This window comes from Lissotriton helveticus, chromosome 2_1, assembly GCF_964261635.1.
Source record: "Lissotriton helveticus chromosome 2_1, aLisHel1.1, whole genome shotgun sequence".
In the NCBI taxonomy this organism is placed as follows: Eukaryota; Metazoa; Chordata; class Amphibia; order Caudata; family Salamandridae; genus Lissotriton; species Lissotriton helveticus.
In genome coordinates, this window is record NC_136059.1 from 434,455,937 (window position 1) to 434,480,148 (window position 24,212).

General features: G+C 49.3%; 1 protein-coding gene across 2 annotated transcripts in view; it reads right to left on the reverse strand.

The window, feature by feature from the left end:
- LOC144818030 (molybdopterin synthase catalytic subunit-like) overlaps positions 1-24,212 on the reverse strand; it is a 126,830-nt gene that overhangs the window by 36,276 nt on the left and 66,342 nt on the right. For both annotated transcript variants that reach the window (XM_078675063.1, XM_078675062.1), the window contains exon 4: positions 21,285-21,408. In XM_078675063.1, the coding sequence (XP_078531189.1) occupies positions 21,285-21,408 (124 nt within the window). The remainder of the gene's footprint in view (positions 1-21,284; positions 21,409-24,212) is intronic.

Genomic DNA, 24,212 nt, shown 5'->3' on the forward strand with positions numbered 1-24,212 from the left:
TCAGCAACAATAAAACTGTCATGATAACTCCAGTGTTTAATGTTCTTAGTAGAGAGAGATGGTGTTTTGTCTAGTGGACGTTTTGACTCATAGAAAGGAAGCATAGAGAGCTAATGTGCCTGCGGCTAAGAACATGTACCATGCAGATCACAGAGTGCACATAATGTAAATAGGTCAGTGGGTCACTGCTTTTGTCAGAGAGACCCTATTGTTACTTGCAGTTAATAAGTTAAAATCCTAACATAGAACAGTGAGCTATTAATTGTCATTTAAGAGCTGCAGGCAAACTGCAAGGTATAAATTAGAGCATTATGGTTTTTCCCCAGTCCTAATGTTGCAAAAAAGGGTTAATTTAGGTAGAAATCAATGATAATTATTAAAGAGAACCCCCAACCATGGTATTACGTTTTAAATTTTGAGTTTGTGTTTCTCCAGACCAATCACTATTAAACTATGCTGCCTACTAGTATGGTTGTCATGTGACTCCTACACCTTGTAGTCCTTTGTCTTACGTAACATTTCCTATATAGTGATTTACACATGAATAATTGATTCTCTGTGTAATATGTGTGATGTAAAGTGCTCTGACACCCTACACTGGTATTAGTTGAGCTGTACATTTTCTGATACTTTATTATTTAGATATTTTTACACATGCTAACAGTCTCTGCAAAGATTTTTTCTTATTAGTACCAGTGGAACATACAACTGCAGCAGTGAGAAAGACGACCAGTCAAAGTTTGCAAAGGGCCCTCCACTTCACAGCAGCACAAATCACATTTTTAGTAACTTTTGATCCCTTTGAGCTATAAACAATTTATCAGTTAAAATCGTCAGTTTATGCAGCAGTTGATGTATTATGTGGCAAATATGGCAGAGCCATAATTATCTGGAAAACATTTCCAAACTAGGATATTTTGCCATTCATGTTTGAACTGCTCTTTTGGGAAAAGGGAGGAGACGTGCTGATGACAGAAACTCCATGGTTGGGAGACAAATGTATTGTAATTCCACTTTTAAGGATACTTGGGACATTCTGTGATTGGAAATGTATCCCACTTTTTAGTATTAAATGTTTTTATTGACCAAAAAGAAGAGAGCAGAAGAAAGGACCGCTGTCCATTTTGCCTACAACCCAACGGGCCGGCATGGAAGGGACAGTGCACATACAGTTCGCAAGTCAGGGGGACCATTGTTAAACACAGCAAGCCGCCTAAAACCCAGCACGGGCCGGCCGAGTCATAAGCAAAATGAAAACGCTAGGAAGTCCCCACAGATGTGTCGCCGCACTAGCTCCACTGGGGCAGGCACAGGCCAATCACCCCCACCAAACCCATAAGAGCAATCCTACAGCTCCCCCGGAACAGAACTTCTGCCGTACAACCCCCCAGCCAGCCTAGGCTAAATATGCAACCCTGCCAGTTGGAGTGAACTACGAAAAGGAACCCCACAAACTAACCCCCTCCCCACCCAGAACCCAACAAACCCCCCACCCGCGCCCTTAGCCCTTGCCCTCCCCCCTCACCATCGCCTACTCCCACCTGTTGTCCATACCCATTCTTCGGAACCTCACCCGTCGCCCCCCCCCCCACGTCCGTCAGCCTCAGTAATCGGAGATATTTAGGACAAGTCACCTCTATGAACTCAGACACCAGCAAGGACAAGAAGGGCTGCCACAATTCCGCATATTTAGCTACCTCTCCTGCCCTAGATAACGAGAGCTTTTCCATTCCAGGAATCATCCAAAGGCGGTGAAGCCAGCCCTGGTAGGTGGGAATCTGCGCAGAACGCCAATGCGCCAGTATGTTCTGCATTGCGGACCCTAACGTGATAGCAATCAGGCGACCCCTTCGAGACCTCAACGGGTAGGTCAGTGCAATAGGGAGCCCCAGAGGGACATAGGAGGGAAAGCGCGGGATCTCCGTGTCAAAGTGGGCATCTACATCCGCTAGAATCTGGCTCCAGTACTCCTGGAGGAACTTACACTCCCAGAGTATGTGAACTAGTGTGCCAACCTGACCGCAGCCGCGCCAACATAGAGGATCGTTGGATCAGTCCATCTCGTACAGGCGCTCAGGGGTTTAGTACCAGTAAGTCGCTACCTTCGTGAGGGTGTCAGTAAGTCGCTACCTTCGTGAGGGTGTCAGTAAGTCCCATGTGGTATGCCGAATGTCGCGCCCTATAGTATATCCCCACCCATTCCTTGTGTGTAAGTGACCTCCCCAGCTCCCGCTCCCATCGCGCCCTGTCTGAGTTATAGGTGTATGTGTGTTTATGCATGAGCATTTTATAGAGATCCGAGATCAGCTGTTATCTGTATTGCGAGCTATCAACCAGCGTTCAAATGGTGTCAACTGTCTATCCGCCGAGGATCGCACTATCATTGAGAGACCAGTGCCTCACCTGCAGATATCGGAGTCTTTCCGATTCCGGTAGTCCGAACTCCTGACGGAACTGCAGAAAGGGTAGAGAGCTCGGCAGCCGGCAGGCTTCCAGCGTGCGAAGGCCTGTTCGTCCATTCCTGGCTGGAAGTCTGGGTTCCCAAAGGAGTAAGGGGCGACGGAAGAGTAGTGAGGTCCTGACTAACCCCTACTCGGTCCCAGATCTCCATTGGTACACGTGTAATAAAGGAAGCATGGAGATTAGGGGGCCTGTGTTCCCTACGCATTAAGGGAATCTCCTGCAGGGTTCTCCCCCCGACGGCTTGGTCTTGTAACAACCAATGCTTCCCGGATTCCCACCTACTCCACTCCACCAGGATTTTCAAGCGCAGTTGTGCCGCTTGAAAATATGCAGCCAGATCCCTATCCCGCCTTGTTCCGGGGCCAGCATCGCCACAAGCAGCTTCAGGCGCGGCTTCCTCCCGTTCCATATAAACTGTGACAGCTCAGATTGCACCAGCTTTATTCAGCCCCGCGGGGGCCTAAGAGGAATCGTGCGGAAGAGGTATAAGATTTGAGGGAGGACTGTCATCTTGACCGCCGCAACCCTACCCAGCCAGGACAGCGGATAATATTTCCACATCCCCAACTCGCGCCTAATTTTCTGTCGCAATTGGGAATAGTTGATGTCCACTGAGGTCGCGAGGGAAGGAGCCAGCTGTATCCCGAGGTACGGCACCGCCTCTTAGGCCCACTGAATGCGAGGTCTTCAAAGCACGCCGGGAGGGAGTCCTTAGGTTTGGAAAGCGATATCAGTACATCATCGGCATACAGGCTTATGCCGTGGGCGCCGGGGAATCGGCAGAGTATAACTCTGCATAAAAGAAGCTAAAGGAACTAGCTATAGCATGATCTTCAGTGACCCTAGTGCCATCTCCCCTGCGTATCTCCCGAACCTCCCGCCGCTGTGTAACTTCTCGTAGTTTATGCGCCAGTAGGTGCCCGCATCTATCCCCTCCAGTGTAGTATGCATGAAGTAACCGCAAGGCCGCGAATTCCGCCCGGTCTAAATCTAAAGCCGCGAGTTGCTGGCGCGCCGCTTTCAGCTGTCTCCAGATCCTCGGGCCCCTGTCCTCCTATGTATTTGTTCCAACTCACTGGTCTGTTGTGTGAGCTCATCTCTTTTAGCCCGACGCTCCACATTCTCCGCCGTCGAGATGAAGATTAACTCCCCCCTAAGAACTGCCTTCAAAGCGGCCCACTGCGTAGCCAGCGTAGTTTCAGCACTGCTGTTATGGGAAAGGTAGTCCGCTATTGCGCGCTGAATTTTAGAGACCACCTCCTTCCTGTACAGCAATGACTCCCGTAGCCGCCAAACCCTGCGTGAGCGATGCGCTGCGGGCATAGAGAGGACCGCCGTAACCGGCGCGTGGTCAGAAAGAGAGGCAGCACCTATGTCAACACTAGTGACGTGTGTCCGAGTGGGTGTAGAGACAAGCAGGTAGTCTAAACGCGCATATGTTTTATGTGCAGAAGAAAAGTACGTGTAGTCCCTCTCCCCTGGATGGAACACGCGCCACAAATCAAGGAGGCCCAGGTCCGTCAATCGGGCCAAACCCTCTAGTGTGAGAGCCCCCACCTGCGAGGTGCGCTGACAAGACCTATTTAGTACGTTGTCGAAGACTAAATTAAAATCTCCACCCAGCAGTATGTAGCTGTCAGTCGTGTCTGTGATTTCGGTGAGTGCCCTGTGCAGAAACTTTTCTTGACCCTCATTGGGTCCAGATACTGTGCCAACCGTGAAAGTAGTGTCCCCCCATTGCAAACCTATACACCAACAGCCTCCCCTTAATTTCAGCTGCTTTACATAACACCTTGCCCCTGAACTTTTGGGCCACCAAAATTGCCACCCCTGCCTTTTTAGTGGGGCACGAGGAGAAAAATTGAAAGGGGAACTTACAGGACCGAAGCCGCTGACAATCCTTAGTGAGGAGATGTGTCTCCTGGAGGAGGCAAATGTCCGCTTGGGACTGCTCTAAGCAAAGCAGGATCGCTTTATGTTTGACTGGGTTATTCAGTCCGCTTACATTAAGTGTGAGCACTACCAAATCAGCTGTCTGCATCTGACCGGTGTAACCATGTACCAGCCATCGTAGCGATCCAAAAGACCCTTGCCACAGCATTCCGAATCCCCACCATCCCCACAAGCTCCAAATCATGGGACCAAGCACAATCCCACACAATGGGTGAACCATGGACCATAACTCCCCCTCCCCGCCCGACCCCCAACCCCCCCCCCGAACTTCACACACAAGTAGTCCTTCATCCAAAGACGAAAGAAAGAAAGTAGCACGGTGTAGTCCAACGAGTCTATCCGGAAGCTCCCTCCCGCCGACGGCCTAGCAGCCAGAACGAGTAATCAGGGCCACCATGAAGCTCCAGGCCCCTCACCCCGTAGGATCCGCACCGCCATCTATGGCGACAGCCTCCACCGCCGCCCGTTGGCCCGCTGCAATCTCTGCCACCGGGGGTTTCCTCACCCGCCGCCGCCTCCGTTGCTGGCACCATTGGGGCTTGAGCTCGTCCGGCTCCGCCGTAGCCCTCTGGCCCTACTCTTCCTCCTCGGGTGGTTCAATTCCCAGCAACCGGCAGGCCTCCCCGACCGACCGCAGCTGGTACTGTTTGTTCTCCATCTTGAAGATCAGTCGGAAAGGGTGTCCCCAACTATAGGGAATGTTCTTCTGTTGCAGATGAGACGTGACAGGCTTGAAGAGGCGACGTTTGTGCAGCGTAAGAGCTGCCAGATCTTGAAACAACAGCGGCGACGTTCCCTGAAACTTAAGTGGGTGCGTCTGCCTCGCTCTCTGTAGAATGTCCTCCTTGGTACGGTAGTCTTGGACGCAGACCAGGCTGTCCGGGGGGCGTGGGGCGCCGGCGATGCCCTCAGGGGGCCCGCCCGATGCGCCCTGTCAAGACAGAGTTCCGAGTCCAGCGTATTGAAACGGGTCCCTGGTGGCCTCGGACATTGCGACATTCCGAATGCGTATGTTATGTCTTCTGGAGTGATTCTCTAGATCCTCCATATGCAACTGGAGGTCCACCTGCTGATCATGGAGGCGGATGATTTCCTGCTGCAGGGCCGCACGTTCAATGTCTTTGTTTTCACTCTTATTCTCCAGGTCCGCCACTCACTCACCTATCCCGTCCACCGCTCGCCGCACCTCCTTGATTTCGCTAGCAAAGTCAGCTTTTAAGGTTTGGATGTCTTCCCTCAAGGTTGTGAAGAGGGACTCCAAAAACGCCTTCGTAATGGGCTCTGAGCCACCCTCTGCCTCCGGCCCCATCCTCCCCGAGACCGACATCGCAGTGTCCTTGGTCTGGGCGGCCTGCGCCTTCGCAAAGAGTTCCTTCACTGTCTTGGCCCCGCGGCCTCTGGAAGTGGACATCCCCCACAGCGATTTTCGATGCTGACCCTCGGCAGTCCAATCCACTCACCACGATGGCCGGACACGGACAGCCTCTGTACCCCAGGCAAGGGACCCCAACCTTCTGTCTGCGCGGTTCCGGTCAGGTCTTCAGCGGCGCCTCTAGCTTGATCCCACGTAATCTGGAGCAGCCTCTTCCCGTCCACCCTTGCCGCCAAGCCGACCACAGCCCTCTAGTGAGGGGCCCCCCTCCGCTCACTGTGACGCAAGCAACTTTCTGCTCGCCGCCGCTGGGTCCCGCAGGTGGCCTCGCCTCACCGTGGACGTGGTTGCACGCTTCCCCGACTCGGGCCGATAGTCCAGTGTTGCCCTTCTCGCCTCCACACAGCCTCCAGACTCGGCCCTCGCACACCTGGTCTTGCCTCAGCCGGTCGTCCGGCTCCCCCTGTAGAAATAAAAAATCCACTTCTTAGGGGTTCCACTGATACTTAGTCCTTTTAAACTCACAAAGAAGAACTTGACACATAAGCTGGAATATAAAAGTACATTTTTATTAACCTCAAATGAGTGAGACTACGTCACACAGAAGCCTTAGCAACTGAATGAGGCAGTCTGCCTTAGTGCTTTGGTTCTGCACCTTATATACCCTCTATCCTGCTCCAGGCATGTAAGGGAGTTGCATCAATTACATTCCTAAACAAATGGAAAATCTGGAGAGTCAGCAGGTGAGTAGCCTTTGGGGTTTTAGCAGGATATGGGCAAAACATTATAATTACATAGTTCACAATGGTTAACCTGATTCAGATGGCACTGCAGGGCATGGCATGATTACATGTACAGTATCCCAACCCAAAAGTTAATCATTAAGAATGTCCCAAATTCAACGTCCAAAAGCCGGACAAACCTATAATTGAAAGCATAACCCATGTAATGAAGAAACATAAAAAGAAACAGTAACAGATGATGAACAAGATAAGGCATGTGCAAGGAAACTAAAAGTTAACGATGTCCTGAACATTGATTGGCAATCTCAGACAAAGATCGATCAGGGAAATTGGCTTTGCGAGGTCAGTTTCTTACAGTTCATTTCAGAGTAAAAAAGAAACCTTAGTTAATGTATACATGAACTAAGAAGGCCAGGCCACTTTAGTCACCAGGTTACCTTCACAGGCCTACGTGAGGGCAACACAAAATGGTGGCACAGAACAAAATGGAGTCAGACTCGAGAATTACAGAACCTCAGACCCTCCTTTTGCCATTACGTAGGCAATAGCCTAAGACTCATGTTAATCTAAATCTAGGTCTATATTGATATTCATTAGGTCATCAAGGTGTTGCTGTAACATCATCTTATTATTCTCTACTTCTCTCGGGACAGGTCTCCGAACACACATAGTAGCACAAAGACTCACTTCTGGTGGACCATTTTTAGATGCTAGAGGCGGAGCCACTTCCTCTTCCATGGCAAGTCAGTCAAATGAGAACTTAATTAACATTTACTTTATACAATTGCACTGGAATTGCTTGTGCAACTGTGTCCAAAGTCCGTTCAAAGCCTCTCTGGCAGGCTTCTATCGTCCATCAAATCTGCTTCCATTGTCTTCTTCCGCATTGGGCCTCTCGATTCAGGCCTCTTCATGAAAATAGTACTGTTTAGTTGGAGTGCCCTCCTGGCAAACACTCGCAGCTCACTCGAAAGTCTCAATGTCTCAAGGCAGTGCACCAATATCTCTCCTCTGCGGCAAGCACTACAGATAGTGTGCTCTTCATTGATCATGGGCACAGATCATCTCGTGCAGACCCAAGTACTATTAATTTGAAAAGAGCAACAGACTTTCACGCTCAGCAGCACTTTCAGGCTCCAACACTCATTATTCAGTGTCAGAGGACGCTCAAGCTGCTCTTTCATGGACACCATAATGTAGTGCCGTAGATCCTCCGGTGCACTGCCCTTCCGTTGGAGCAAAGAAAAAGAGGTGGTAGCCAAAAACTCAGGCCAAGGGGCTCAAGGGACCACACACTGTCAGCGTTTACCAGCACATGACAGGTAGAAGACTCAAGCCTCAATTCTTTCGCTCTTTTGCACTGAAACTCTGGTTCTGTGGCAAAACCTTCTTTTCTGATGTTCAACGCCTTCTGATGAAGCAAGCACAATACTTTGAAGATACCACTGATGGTACGCTGGCGATCGCTGTCCAGCCTTGCTACTTTCTGTAGGGCCAAGACGTCTGCCATTCATCTGCAGCTGTCACTGATGGGAATTAGGCTTATCAGCGTTCTGCAGGTCATGACTCGATCCCGCACAACCTAGTGACGTAGGAAATGTAACAGTTGTTAGTTTCTTTCAATTCAGTACAAAAACAGTTCAGTGTTTTAACAAGGGGACTGCAAGCAAGTGGCCTCCAATCTTCAAAGGAATGGCCATACGCCATGGGACTATTGTGATCTAAAATACACTGACACTGAAATACAAAGACAAAGGCAGTAGGCAAAACAGTGCCTCTAGCCTCTTCAATTGGGTTTCCATGTGAGAGCATATCCTCTACCATCTAAGGGTAGATAGCTACATGGGAATTCTATCTGAATGGATGTCCTCGCACATAGTGGCATCGTCTAATGGGGTAAACACATTATTTTTTCTCTAAATGATTACATATAGGTGTTCCTAAATTCCTTATCTAGAACACCTCAAAAGAGAAATCAGATGATACAGATTATCAGAGACATGTAGATACCTCCCTTTAATAATTGTGCATCAGGTGCACTATGCAATACACAGGCTAATGATCAAAAATGTGGAAACAAAAGACAAGAACTAGAGAGTCCTAGTATTTCCATGATTAGAACACATCTGATCCACCAAAAATTAAAGCAGCAGAAAAAAGAAACTAAAAACCAAATTAGAATAGGCATTGAATCTGTCATAAAAAAACATAAGGTGTCTCCTATTGAGGTGGAAAACTTGTCTTACTATAGTATTGAGTCAGTTAACCAGTCTATCACTACCCTGACACTCAGACTGGAAAACATCGAAGTAGGCCTAAAGAAAATTCTTGAAAACCAGTCTGGTCATACAAAAGGGAATTATACATAATATGGGGGTCCCTGGTACATCACTGCAGTCTGGAAGTATGAACCTGAACAATACACCAATAATAATAATAAATGGGCCTACTAGTGAAAGGAATATGGAAAAAGGGAAATGGCACTAGGACACAGCTAAAATCCCCAATAACTAGACACAATGTGACATTGATCAAGGGGAGAAGCTGCAAAATAAAAATCTATAGGAAGAACAAGAAATTACTCGGGTGATAGTCAAGTTTGTGACATAATACCAAGAGTATGGGTGATGCACAAAAGTCAAAATAGTACACAAATTTTAACTCTACCACTGGCCCCTACACCATATACGGTAATCTCAGCTAATGTTCCAGTTCCTTTTTCAGGGAAAAAATGAAGCTTGGTTCCCTTTGAGGAACAAAGCCATACACTATTTAGGAAGCAGAACATGATTAACTAATGCAATATAGAAATTAGGTCACCTTATACAAGAGTCACAAATCTATAATTTCATCCTTAGGTCCAATCAAGAAAACATAAATCTAGGGCTGCCTGTTCCTTAAGGGAAGGGGGCAGTAACATGACTAACTGCAGGTGACACACTTTGATCCTGTATATCTCTTTTATTTTACTTCAATACTATTATGGCCAAATTTGACATACACTGGTGAAGTGTTGTCTGTCTTGTTCACAGCATGAAAATATCATATCTGTGAAATTTAGTGTCAGAGCAAATTCACCCAACTGTTGTGCAGCGATATACATCGTCATGTAGAACCCTTCACAACTCAGGTGAACTTGTAATAGTATCAAAAGCAGCAACATAAAACAAAAACATGCATAAAATAAAAAACGCACATATCAAGCCATCAGATATACGTGCTGTATGCCAAGCACAAAAAGCATAGACAAATTACAATAGCACATGTAAATGAGCGGTGACGCACGCACTTCATGCACTGTGAACCTGCAGCCCAAAACCCAATATTCGGGCCTGCTTAATTTGTCAGGCTTAAAATCAAAATTACACCAAAATTACACTTTCTTTTACTTTCCCTCCTTTTGACAGCTGGTAACCAGTTAGTGGTGATCGGTTGTCAAATACAACTTGCTGTGTTGCTTCTGACACACAGGACCAGCAGGAACAACTCATAGAAGGACAAAGTGCAAAAAACATGAAAAACACACTAACACATTTTTTTTTCCTCAAAGGAGTCATACAAAAAACTCATTGTTTCAACATACTGCTGATACTTCACATAACACACAAAATATCAACTGTAACTACCCATCTTAAATAAAGGCAACTACATGGACACTATTTCTCAAAAGCAGAAATATGAATGTATCACCCCCTTTGAGGCCCTGCTTTTCCAAGCAATTATTTCTCCATCTGTTTACACTCACTCCTAACTCCCACCTCACTGACCTCAAGGTCAAAATCTGCCTCGCGCTCTGCGCTCCTCAACCCTTTTTCCTCACCCTGAGGCTGTCAAAGACAAAAAGCCTTTCCAACTCTTTCTAACCTGCAATAACCAACCCTATCCAAAACAACATACCACATACCATATACATTACTCCCTTTAGGGGCCATAATCCACTCCTATTCCCAGACTCAAAAACATCTACTGTGAATAATTCGCAGAACTCAACAACACAACATACCAGATTTAGAACAAATGCTTGTTACCACCCTATGCAATGGTACTCATTTCATCAACCTTAAATGGATGAACGTCTCAGTAGGTCTAGCTAGCGTTAGAACCTTCAACCCTGATATCAAACTCAAACCTCTGCACCGGGCACATTGGCTCACTGAGTCATTAAAAGCAACCCCAAATAAGAACAACTTGGAAACTTGTATTATACCTAAATGTATGCATTTACTGAAGCTTAAGGCACCTTAAAAGCTACTCTAAATGGCAAGAATACTGTTTAAATAGTCTATTTTACCCATTTTCGACTTTGGTATTTGGGGCACTTAAAAATTAATATCCTATGATTGTGTTACATATTAATCATCCTCAGAATGTTCTTTACACATTGCAGAGATTGGACATTGGACATCTCATGTAAATCCTTAGAAAAATGAGTTTTTTACGCCTGTGCCAAGTGAAATTGCATGTGCAAATGTTCTTGTTTTTGCTGTTCAACACAACTTAAATTAAATTTTAATGCTAGAAGGTCATAGTATGAGTAGTAAGCTTCATGAATATTAAAAAACGATTTTAGAAGCACTTATTTTTAAAAAAATATATATTTTTTTCATAATTAATAATAATTCCTTCTTCTTCAATAAAACCAATCATTTTTGATAATTCCACTTGAAAAGCAAGCTGCATCCCTTGCCTATCATTTTTAGACGCATTCATTCACAAGCCTAAGCACAGAAGCCTAACTTAAAACATGGCAAATGTTTGCGCCACTTTTTTTTTCAAAAGGACAATTATTTTAACATTAAAACCGAGAATATGCTTACAGAAAATGCTTACAGAAAATGCTTAAAGAGAAGAAAACCGCACTTGAAATGTCTTCCAGTGATACAAAATAATGAACCTTATTTTTGTAACCTTTTTCAAAACAGCATTCTGAAATGCAAAGGTTCACCCGTGTTTAACTGGGAAAGTCCTTACTGAGTAAACATTCCTGTCTATTCGTAATTGCTTCATGTTGCTTACTTAGCGGCAGCAACAGCTGTTTCTTAGTGTTGAAAACGTGGGCACGGTGGCAGTCTTATTTAAAACAGCTACAAAACACACAATTTCCCTTTCATTTCTAGTGAATGTGAATTCTAACTTTTTTTTTTAAGCATTGAACCGTTTTTTACATGTGCGCAATTGCTACTCTATAAATGAAATAACAACATATAGCTATTGTAGCATATAATATGGTTCATTTCTGAATTTTATTTCATTTCTAATTAATATTAATTAACTAACATTTTGCATAACAGACTAAAGACAACAAGAAAGACCACAAACACATATTGAGCACATTATCAGACATATACAGAAAGGGGTGAAAACACTCAGGACGCACAATACAGCGCACTTAATAACAACATTTCATAAATAGCGCCATCGCTATTCACGTACAGAAGTTGCACTAATGGGAAAATCACATAAACATTTAAACACACATTTAACCCACAGATCAACACTCAGAACGGAAACAAAGGACAGTCCACAGACTGTACTTAAACCAAACCATTTGTAAATACTAGTTGTAAGTCATATTTACAAGAAACGCTTCTCAATAGTTTTCCGAAAGACTGCACAAACAGTCCAACAGACTGCTGTATGTCCAAGAAGCCAAAATACACTCAATTCACTAGCTTTGGCTGGCAGAACACCTAAAATCGCCCTGCATATCTCCATTCATAAAATTGCACAGAACAAAGGATCCTTGTTTGTATTATGGCCATATTTTAATTCCCTGGGGATACAAAATCACCAAGGAAGAAATATGTTTTTATACCTAAACCTATTTAGGTATTTCCTCTAAGGGAGCCGGCTAATTTAATTCACATCTCACTATGGTACCTTCCAAATAAAGCAACACATTCTTTGATGTGAGCTTGAAACAGGCATGCCAAAAATATTGCAGAATATACAATATTATACCCCAAGTAGTGCTTAAAGTACTCTTCGTACGTGCACCGTTCAAATTTTATACAAAGTAGAGAAAAGTCTCCTCATTATCTGCCTACACAAATTGCAATTCGCATATACAAACCTATACAAATCCAAAGTTGGCCAACACAAATTCCAAAGCTATACCAAACAAATGGTTGTCCAAATTCTAACTGCCAAGTTCTAAATGACCTAACGGTCTTTTTTTAAAATACTCACGCCAAAAAGGTTCTCAGTCAGGAGTGACATCATGTGGAGGATCAAAATCAGGAAGATCAGAAATATACTGGGCTGCAGAGACAAAGAATCCCCAGAACCTCCGTGCACAGAGTACCTCCTTAGTAGAGTCCTGTCCTGTCCTCCTCAGTAGATTTCTGTCTTCTGACTCCCTCAGATAGCCACTTCTCTGATGAGGCCCCACATTGGGCGCCATTTGTAGAAATCAAAAATCCACTTCTCAGGGGTTCCACTGATACTTGTCCTTTTAAACTCACAAAGAAGAACTTGACACAGAAGCTGGAATATAAAAGTACATTTTTATTAACCTTAAATGAGTGAGACTACGTCACACAGAAGCCTTAGCAACTGAATGAGGCAGTCTGCCTTAGTGCTTTGGTTCTGCACCTTATATACCCTCTATCCTGCTCCAGGCATGTAAGGGAGTTGCATCAATTACATTCCTAAACAAATGGAAAATCTGGAGAGTCAGCAGGTGAGTAGCCTTTGGGTTTTTAGCAGGATATGGGCAAAACATTATAATTACATAGTTCACAAAGGTTAATCTGATTTAGATGGCACTGCAGGGCATGGCATGATTACATGTACAGTATCCCAACCCAAAAGTTAATCATTAAGAATGTCCCAAATTCAACCTCCAAAAGCCGGACAAACCTATAATTGAAAGAACCTCACCCCTCTGCCGGAGCGCAGAGAGCAGGATCCGCCCGATAGGCCGGGCAGCAGCGTGGCTTCTCACAGGCGCCTCCAAAATAGCATTGAGGCCCTCACCAGGATGGCAGGGTCACAGCCCCCGGCCTCCTCCACCAGCTCGTCGTCGTCCTCCCCGCGACACGGGAAGCTCCTGCGCACCTGAGAGACACCTCATCTCCAGACACTCAGCCGCCAGGCACGCAGTTCGCTGCTCCGCCATGTAGCCTCAGGCGCCAGCGACGCCTCAGCCGGTCACCATTAGGCCACCACTGCTCAGCCGCTCAGCTCCGCTCCTCACCAGGCATCTCGTCGCTGACCTCCTCCTCCGTTCCTCCGCCGCCCTCCAGAGACCAGTGCGCCTCCCCGGCAGCGTCCTTTGAAAACTCCGGCCTTCCGCGGCAATCAGGACCGTCTGCCGACCTCTCCGGTCCACTGGGGTCCCCCGCCCAGCGCCCGCTTCGCCGTGCCTCGTCTTCGGCCCTGTGGGGGATGGGTGCATCGGCGGTCGCACGCTAAACCCCGCTCGGCTGTCGCGACAGGACCGGTGACCGCCCACCTCCGGGCTTCTGGAGTCTACCGCCCGGTGTCCTCACCCACGAGCAGCTCCGGGCCTTGGTCTCGGCCCCGTGGGGGAAGGGCTCGCCACCGGTCGCGAGTCCAAAACGGCCCGTCCCTCGCGGTGCAAATCTCCTGGCCGGCTCTTCTGTCCCGATCTGCTATTCCCACAGTCCGGGCAGTCCCCAGACTCGAGTCAGCAGGCCCGGGAACGCCAGAACCGTTTTGTGTTCAACTTACCCCTGTTTTTAAACTTGCTGTCTCCAGCTTACGCCCCGCTCCCCTAACTGCATGTAAAAAAGTGCACCTCTGTGCCTCCAAAGGCACCACCACTTTGGTGGGTCCGGGTCCGGGTCTTGGGCTTGGGCTTCCATTTCGGGTGCCATCTTTGTTTGGGGCTTGGTATTCGGCGGCGGCCGCCATCTTTGAGCGTACTCGCGCGCCAAGGGCTCACTGGAGAGCCTATTTAAAGTCGCTCCCCTACGCGCAGCGGTACGCGCAGGTGGACGCCCTCGCTTAGCCTGAGTCGTGCCGGAGTCCTGCCCGTCTGCGCCCGTCAGCGTCCCGGAGGCGCCGGGGCGGCGGTGGACTGCGGCCCGGCTAGTCGAGGAGGGAGGATGATCACCTACACCTCGGCGATGTTGCGTGCCATGCAGACCTATTCATGCTCTTGTCGCTCGGTCTTTCCTGGGCGCTTTAATGGCAAACGGCGCTGCCCGGCCTGTGGCTGGTCGCCCACTTGGACACCGGTCAACGTGCATAGACCTTCAGAGGCTCGGGTTAAGCACCTCTGCTTGTTGCTGAATACGAGGTCGTTGGGCTGTCATGCCCTGCATTTATTTGATCTTCTTGTGAGGGAAAACCCCTTGTGTCTTCTCCTTACCGAAACTTGGTTGGGAGAAGCGTCAAATTCGGATATTTTTTCTGCTATTTCTCCAGCTTATAACATCTTCCGGCAGGACAGAGAGAAGGGTAGGGGCGGCGGAGTGGCGGTGGTGGTGAGGAAGAATGTCTCGTGTTCGGTTCTCCCTCCAAATCCCATTGGGAGTTCGGAATCCATTGCCTTCACGCTCAGACTGTCCCCGGCCCAAGCACTTAAGGTGCTGCTGGTCTATAGGGCGCCAGGCCCTATGGGCTCCTTCCTGGAGGATCTGCAGATAGCCATTTCCGAGTTGGCGCTGACCACTCAGCATTGCGTAGTGGCTGGCGACTTCAACTTCCATCTTGATGTGACAGGCGACCCGGATACTATTAAATTGCTGGACATAACATCTCCACTGGGTCTCGCCCCATATGTGTCTGGTCCTACGCATGAGAGAGGGCATACCCTCGATCAAGTCTTTTCATCAGTTCCGATTACTGATGTAGAAACTTTGCCTGTGCTCTGGACGGACCACAGGCTGATCAAGTTTTCTGTATCGGAGAATGGGCGGCCGGACATCATTGCTCCCGTGTTACCTAGACCAGTCTCGAGAGCACTGCATAGAGTGACATCTGATATGCTAGAGCAGGCGCTCCTGGAACACCCTTGCCAGTTCTCGGGTGTTTTGGAAAGAGACACGGAGGCCTTGCAGTCGTGGTTGATCGAAAGGCTGGACGATCTTGCCCCACAGGTAGTCCCTCGGTCCACGGTAGTACGTCAATCTGCGCCGTGGTTCACAGAGGCGCTGAGGGTGGCTCGCAGCCAGTGCAAGGTTGCTGAGCGGGCCTGGCGCCTTCAGTACAATGGGGCGGCCAAACTTGCCTATAGGGCGGCTATCAAGGCCTATCACCGGGACATCCTTGGGGCCAAGAAAGAATACCTTGCTAGGAGGATTGAGGCGGCGGCGAACTCCTGTAAGGAGATCTTCACTGTGGTGAAGGAGTTCACGACCCCCAGTTCCCATTCACCCACGCCAGTATCATCGGAGGCGTGGGCATGTGATCTTGCCAGTTTTTTCACCAACAAGATCAAGGCGATTCAGGCCTCTTTCTCGGAGAACGTTGAGGAGAGTGGTTGCGGCACCGGGGCGGGATGTGAGCTACCGCCCACGCCTGTCGCAGTGTTGACAGACTTTCCTGCTGTCACGAGCGAGGCGTCGCGGGTGCTGCTTGCCAGTCTTAAATCAGGTTCGCCACTTGACCCCTACCCTGCCAAATTTTTGGCTGAGATGGCGGCGGTGGTGAATCCTCTGGTTAATCCCATCCTCAACGCCTCCCTGAGGGAGGGGAGGGTGCCTTGCACCTGGAAGAGGGCGATGGTCATCCCCCTCTTGAAAAAGCCGGGTCTTGATGCCGAGGTCTTGGCCAATTACAGGCCAATTTCACTTCTCCCGGCTTTGGCCAAGATCACCGAGAAACATGTTCATGGCGTCTTGTCGAGCTTTTTAGAAACTAACCATTTGCTCCATCCGTCCCAATCCGGATTCCGTCCTAACTTTAGCACGGAAACGGCGTTGTTGGAGGTCTCGGAGATTATCAGGGAGACTTTGGATGTTGGTGGCAAGGCCATGCTAGTCATGTTGGACCTGTCGGCGGCCTTTGACACCGTCCCTCATGCGGCGCTCCTCGCCAGGCTCCATGACATCGGCATTAGGGGGACGGTGTTCAAATGGTTTACATCTTTTCTGGAAGGCCGCCGCCAGACGATCTGGGTCTCGCGGAGCTCCGCCGAGATGCCGCCTTTGGGGATCGGGGTTCCACAGGGCTCTGTGTTGAGCCCATCGTTGTTTAACATCTTTATGTCCCCTTTGGCGGCAGCGGTGGAGGCTTACGGGGCCCAGATCGTGTCCTACGCCGATGATACGCAACTCCTCTTTACATGTGGCAAAGATCAGCCATTTGATGGAGAGAGTATTCGGGGCTGTTTGGGCATGGTATTCGATTGGTTCCAGCATAACAACTTGAAGGCCAACTCCAGTAAATCGGAGGTTCTATTCTTTGGATGTGTCACTGACCCTGAGTGGCGGCAATGGTGGCCGGCTGAAATGAGCCCTCCGGCACAGTCATCCTTGGTTGCCAAAAATCTCGGGGTTAAACTTGACAATAAGTTGTCATTGAGAGCCCATGTACTTGGTCTGGTTGGAACTTGCTCCGCAAGTTTCTTCCATTGCTTTCTGCGGAGCACAGGCGGATTACCGTGCAGGCGCTTATTGGGTCTAGGCTGGACTATGCCAATGCCCTCTTTCTTGGCCTTCCTGATTACCTGGTCCAGCGTTTACAGGTGGCGCAAAATTCTGCTGCCCGCGCGATTTTTGGCCTGCATAGGCGATCGCAAGCTTCGGGGTTGTTACAGAAGCTCCATTGGCTGCCCATCCGTAAGCGGATTATGTTTAAATCCCTTACGTTGATGCACAAGGCATTGTTTGGCTCCGGGGCCGGGTATTTACGGCGCAGGCTGATCTTTTACCGCCCTGCTCGTTCACTGCGTTCCGAATCTCTTTTTACTGCCGTGGTTCCTGGCGTGCGGAAGGCCCGCACTGGGGGCCGCTCCTTCGGCTTTAAGGCACCCCAGTTGTGGAATTCCCTACCACTGGCGTTACGCAGTATCCCTAATCTGTTTCAATTTAGGAAGAGCCTGAAGACGTGGCTTTTTAATGTCTAGTTGCTCTTTTGGTGGGTCTTTTTCTTTTTTTCTGTATTTTGTTTCGTGTTATGTTACTACACACTGAGCTGTTTGTGGAAAGCGCCGGGACACTCTGTCGGAGTAGCCGTGCGCTATATAAATTCATTTTAACATAACATAACATAACAAAGAACGGCCGTCGGCGGGAGCAGTGAGACCACACGTCTGCTCACGCCGCCATCTTGGCCACGCACCCCGTATCCCACTTTTTGAATGTATTTTAATGTCAATAACTCATATTAAACCTTTAATAAACATGTGTATCCATTGGTTAAATTAAATAACTTAATAAGCTGTAACTGGTTCGTTAAATAGGAAACAAATACTAAAAACTGAGATATTTTGCTCTTTCTGCCACACCTTTGACTCCGCCCACTGACCCAATCCAGGGGTTATTCCGCCCTCTGATTCTCCACCTACAGTTCCCCTACTTTTTTCCCCCACTTCAGGGCAGCGTCCAGGGGAAAGAGGGGCAGAGCAGGGCACAGCCGGAGTGAGGGGACTCCATGGTGTGGGAGGCCCAGAAGCCAGGTCACGACAAAGCCATACCATCCACAGCAAGGAGGGGCCCGCGATCGCCTCAATGGCATCCAGCTTGTCATTTAGTTTATATGCCATAAGTTCAGGAGTGGCGGTTCGGTGTAGTTTCATGCACCATTCGTTGGAGGTAGGCGCCATTGCTAAAGAGTAGAAAGCTTCGGCATGGCGAGAGGAGCAGCAACCCACCGCTCATGGGAAGTAAGGTCCAGATGGTGCAAGGTGTCGTGAAGGAGAGCGAGGTGGGACGAGGAGGGAACCAGGAATGGACAGTGATGCCAGTGATGAGACCACACACTTGCCCAGTAGGCCGCAAGAGACAGACATGCCCAGAGGATGTGTAACAAATTACAGCAGTCAGAGGCACACCTCCAGCATCGATCATCAGGAAGCAGCTTAGCCCACTTAAGTTTCCACAGCGACTAGTACTAACCATGCAACACACAGAAGTACACATATTTGAGGAGGGATTCTTGGAGTGTCATGTCTGCCCAGCCAGCTCCGGCTAAAGCACAGCCTGCCACGACAGTAGCATTGCAGCGCTCGAGGGATCAAAGTGCAGCGACTTGGTAAGGACCCCGTAGAGACCCGATACTTTAGGGACACGCAGGACAGGAAGCACCGTCGGCGTCGGTCTCCGAGCAGCTGTCGGTAACACAAGTGATCCCGAAGCCGAATACTGTACAAAGAACCGGGAAGGTCTTGGGTAGGGAGCCAACATACATGTGGTTCATCGAACGCAGGACCTTCACACCCCAAGACTCACAACAACATGGTGAGACCCTGATGCAAGGTAGAATTATGTCAAGCGGGGCTTTCACGTGCAACAACACACGTACACCCATCAATCTGTGTGCATCCTTCCAGGCTACCACGGTCAATGTCAAAACAGGATTAGGTATCTCCAATCCCTGAGAGGGGACAGCTATGGAGGCTGGGGTGGGGACTGGACACCGGACAAATGATGCTACATCCGCGTCCAGAGAGGGGTGTCTCGAGGAGGGGCCAGGTGCACTGCTACCTGGAGGAACTGGAACGCTAGGTAATAAGACCTCATTTGCGGCAATCGTAGACCCCCTGACTTCTGGGCCTGCCCAGAGATGCGCCACTATGAGCCTTGGCCTATGGCCGCTCCAAATTAAGCATGGATGTCTGCGCCTATGGTGGTAAGGAGAGACCGCGGTATGCGCAGCAACATCCCACACAGATAGTTGAAACGAGGTGCAACGGTCATCTTAATGGTCAGCACCCTGCCCCAAAGGGAGGGATGTAGGACAAATTAAGTGCCTTGACATCACCCACAGCAGTAGGGATGGCAGTCACTCCCAGCGAACTTCGGGTGGCAGCCACCAATGGCTCCAGGGTAAGGAAGAACGGTAAAGGGCAGAGGGGGCAGCCCTGGCGGATCTCACGTACTACCGGGAAGGGATCTGACAAAAGCTTGCAACAGGATAGCACATGCCTCCGGGTGTCATAACGGAGACACACCTTCCGAAAGAAGTCTGACCCTAGGCCCATAAGGGACATGATGTGGAAAAAATAGCGCCAGTCAACAAGTCGAACGTCTTCTCAGCATCCAGTGAAAACGCTAGGAATTTGGCTGGGTCATCCTTTTGTCTGCCAAAGCAGGTGACAAAGGAAGTGGAGATGATCATAGATGCAGCCCGGAATGAAATACACCTGGGACTAGTGAATTAAGAGGGGTATAGCTTTCCACAAGTGGGTTGCCAGCATCTTCATGTCAACATTGAACAGTGGGATCAGGCGGTAGCTGGCGCAGTCCAGGGGGTCCGTACCATCTATGAGAAAAGTAATTATGGCCTTGTTGGAGAGAGCCCCCAAGGAGCCCGCCTCGCCTCCTAAGCCTCTTGAAATGCCTTTGTCAGATGGGGGACCAGGAGGTAATTCCCAGCCTTGTATAATTCACCTGTGAACCCATCCTCCCCCAGTGATTTGCACGCCGTGAGGGCTGCAATGGGGTCGGCAACTTCCTCCTTGGTAACGGACCCTGACAAAACTTCTAAATCAGGGCCAGACTGGGAACACAAACCAGCCCGGGCAGGCTGCTGCTCGACCTGCCCTGTGAGCGGGAAAGGGGGCATGGTAGCCACAAAGCACCGCTACCGCTTTTCTTACAGGGGGCAGATATTGCAGTACTGCTATAAAACCCGCCCCCTGTACGAAAAGTGGCACAGCTGCCGCAAAACTGGCCCCCACCCCTCTGGCCAACCGGGAAAATGCCTGGTGCCCACTACGCACTGCTCTCGGTCCTCCGCAGACAATACAGGCAATTGTAAGCGGGCCAAGAAGGCCTCCATCTGCTCCAATGTGGCTCCCTGCTCAGCGGAGGGAGACGTAGAAGGAAGAGAACCCGGAGGAAAGATCACAAAGATGGACGATGGGGGCCCCTGCAGGATCACGGATTGCTGAAATGACGAGCTGCGGCTCGCTCTGGCTCAGCTGGACTCCCAGAAGCCGATCCGCCTTCTCACCATGATCATAAAATCGCCACTGCAGTTTAACCAGCGCCTTACACGCGGGAGTCGACGTGAAGTAGGAATTCAAACAGATTTTAGTACGTTACAGCTGCCGAAAGAGGGAGGTGTGGGGGAGGGAGGCAGTGTATTGGGTTGTAGCAGTGTGTATTTCCTGCTCCAGCACATCTCGGGCCTCACGGGCCCTGCGGTTGACAGCTGCCCCTGGAGCCCCCAAGTGTCGCCTTACCAGCAGCCCATAGCATCCTGTGAGGGGGTACGGAGCACACATTATAGGAGAAGTAGGACCGTGCATGGTTACACAATTAGGCCTTCCCCTTATGTTGCCGGTAGGCGAAAGCCTTCATGTGCCAGCGGCGAGGGAGCAGGTCATGGCCGATGTACAGCCCCAGCAACACTGGGCAATGGACCCAACGCCTGCCTTCAGAATGGCACAGGAGGGAACCCATAGCAGGACCTGGCCATGTAGCAGGAAGTGATCAATCCGGCAGTGAGTCCCGTGCGGACAGGAGAGGGATGTGTATTCTCGATCCCCAGGGGTGCGGCAACCACCACATATCTACCAGGGCATGCCAGCCACCAGGTCCCCAAAAAGGCCCGTTCCCGTCGGTTGTGCTGGTCCTCCCGGCCAAGTCAGGTAATTTACACAAACGTTATCTCACCTTTTTCCAGATTGGAACTGTGGCCTTCAAGGTGTCAATGCAGTACTGTACGGCTTCTAACGACTCTCTTCTATGTGGCGAGGAAACAGCAATAATCACACTTGCTTCCGTAATAGGCACTAAACTGAAATATTAAAAAGAAAACAATGTGTCAAAAAGATAAACGACAATAGCGTTAGTGAAACCACAACAATAAACATTCTAAGCGCAATTCAGTGTATGTAACTTCCCATTTTCGAGGACATTTAGGTTTCATCAGTGGCACATTGTTTTATTTCAGTAATGTAAAACTGCGATCCATTGTTGAAATCACACGAAATTCAACATTACAATGCAGATGTATATTTAAAAGGCTGATGTTAAAAATGTAACAGTAACAGAGGAGTAGCAAAATAAATAACCAAATGTACTTAAATTAGGAGTTTTTTATGGCCAGAAATAATGGTCGTGCTAGGAACAATCATGTTTGCCTTATTTATGTCTGGCATTAGCCGGGAACTTTTGATTTTAATACAATTATGAAAAGAATATACTTTTTTAGGATGGCTTTCAACCAGTATTTTTTTATCCATCGTCTGTTGTCCCATTATCGTTTTAACTCTTCCCACCAGAGGAAGGATGTTAGACTCGGGATCCCTAGTTGGCTGAGGTAGGTACCTTAGGCCAAATTGGGACCCATGTTTCCACGTCAGGGTTGTCCTTCTCAGATAGCCCCCGCTCACCCCCTTGGTAGCTTGGCACGAACAGCCAGGCTTATCTTCAAGGTAAATGTGCAAATTATTTGCCACCACGCTCACAGCAACCTAATGATGACACCACAAATGGACTCCACACAAGTTTCATAAAAACGAGTATAAATTTATATCAAAAGATATACAATAAAACCACACAATATAAATCCCACATATGCGTATTTATGACATTCCTCCTGGCCGGTTGTTAGGCCAGCCAGTCCTTGTAAGTTCTGGCGATATTAATGAGCACTTCTAAATGTTATCGTGATTGTTGGACTTCGCCCTTTTGGCAGGTTCACCCCGAAACTTTTTGCGTTCTCCTAGCCTTTTTCTGTACCCTGGTGTTGGTGATTTTAGGCCTCTGAGCACTTTAGCACGGACCATGCATGGTTACACAATTGGGCCTTCCCCTTATGTTGCCCGTAGGCGAAAGCCTTCATGTGCCAGTGGCGAGGGAGCAGGTCATGGCTGATGTACAGCCCCAGCAACACTGGGCAATGGTCCCAACGCCTGCCTCCAGAATGACACAGGAGGGAACCCGTAGCAGGACCTGGCCATGTAGCAGGAAGTGATCAATCCGGCAGTGAGTCCCGTGCGGTGAGTCCCGTGCGGATAGGAGAGGGATGTGTATTCCCGATCCCCGGGGGTGCGGCAACCACCACACATCTACCAGGGCATGCCAGCCACCAGGTCCCCAAAAAGGCCCGTTCCCGTCGGTTGTGCTGGTCCTCCCGGCCGAAGTGTAAAGTGTAAAGTGCGTGCGCTCTCTGTATATGTGTGGCGAGATGGGCCTGCCCTCCCATAGGAATGCATGGGGGATATGTGTGTCCATAGTAATTCCTGATATGAGAGGAGGGCAGGGCGAGTTTAGTATGTGTGAACTTGTGAGAATAAATGCTGCGCAATGGTGTGCGCAGATTTATGGTGACTGGTGGAGAGATGCCACTTTTACAAGTTGACATTTCTGTGTACTGTGTGTCTGCCTGCCTGATGTGAATTGCATGTCTGGCTTGTGACTGACAGGTGCTGGATGGTGTGGGTGGCTCCAGGAGCCAGGATGAGTCTGCCCAGTGGTGAATAGGGAGATCTGCATGTAGATGGGAGGGAGGAGTTGCACTTGGGACCTGAATAGAACTGTGCCTTCCCTCCACAATGCTGGTCCCGCCGCCTGTGGTGCGTCTGAGCACTGAGCCCCCACCTGACAAAGGAGAGAGGAGCTGAGCAAGTGCTTCACAGCTCCCCTGAACCAGTTGCATCTGGTTCTCCCATGCCATGCACTTTTACACAAAGGGAAAATGTAGTATAAACATAGGGGCTGTGACCCCATGTAGATGTTCAGTCTTGGTGTGCTGTTCCTGCCAGGGCGTGCTGCTGCTTGGGCCCTTCACTTCTAAGGACTTTCTTTTGGGACCTTTTTGCTTGTCTTTGTGTCTTGATCTCTTGGACCTTAAAAATACTTCTTTCTGCATTTCTACGCTCTGTGAGCGCTGTGTGCTGATGACCTTGGATGCCTTATGATTTCATCTAGCACAGGGGGAGCGCTGTGCTCCTTTTCCTTTTTGTTTTCCCAAAGGAGGAGCGAGTAGGCTTTGCAGTGCTGGGCTGCGATCACCGCAGGAAGAATCCCGAAGTAGGGATTCCCCATTCGGTCCATGTATAGCAGGTGCCCACCCCGCTTATTTTTATGCAGCATGGTGGGGCGGATGCTTGTGAAGCTGCAGGTCCGTTAGGTGAAAGCTCCGTGGGTGCGCTTAAGGGCGGTCAGGAAGCAGGTGTGTGATCGCCCGGTGTTGAATGCGTGGAGGGTTCTAGCATCGTAGCAGCGTCCGGCGTCGTGGCGTTCACGGTGTCCACGGGTCCCAACACTGGGCGCGGTCCAGGCGCAGACGGGCTTGCCTTAGGTGCGCCTTCAGCGAGGCAGCGGCGCAGCCGCTGCGCGGCCTCCATATGAGGGGATGTGGGAGGGAGGAGCAGTTGGGAGGCGGGTGGGGGGCGGCTAATGGGATTGCAGGGGGGCAGGGCCGCAGCGGCGGGAAAAACAGGTGGGGGCTGCGGGAGAACTGGGCACAGGAAGGAAAAACAAGTTTAGGCAAGAAAACAAGTACAGGAACAGGGGAATAAGAACAAGTCTGGGCAAGAAAGCAAGTAAAGGCACAGGGGAATAAAAACAAGTCTGGGCAAGAAAGCAAGTACA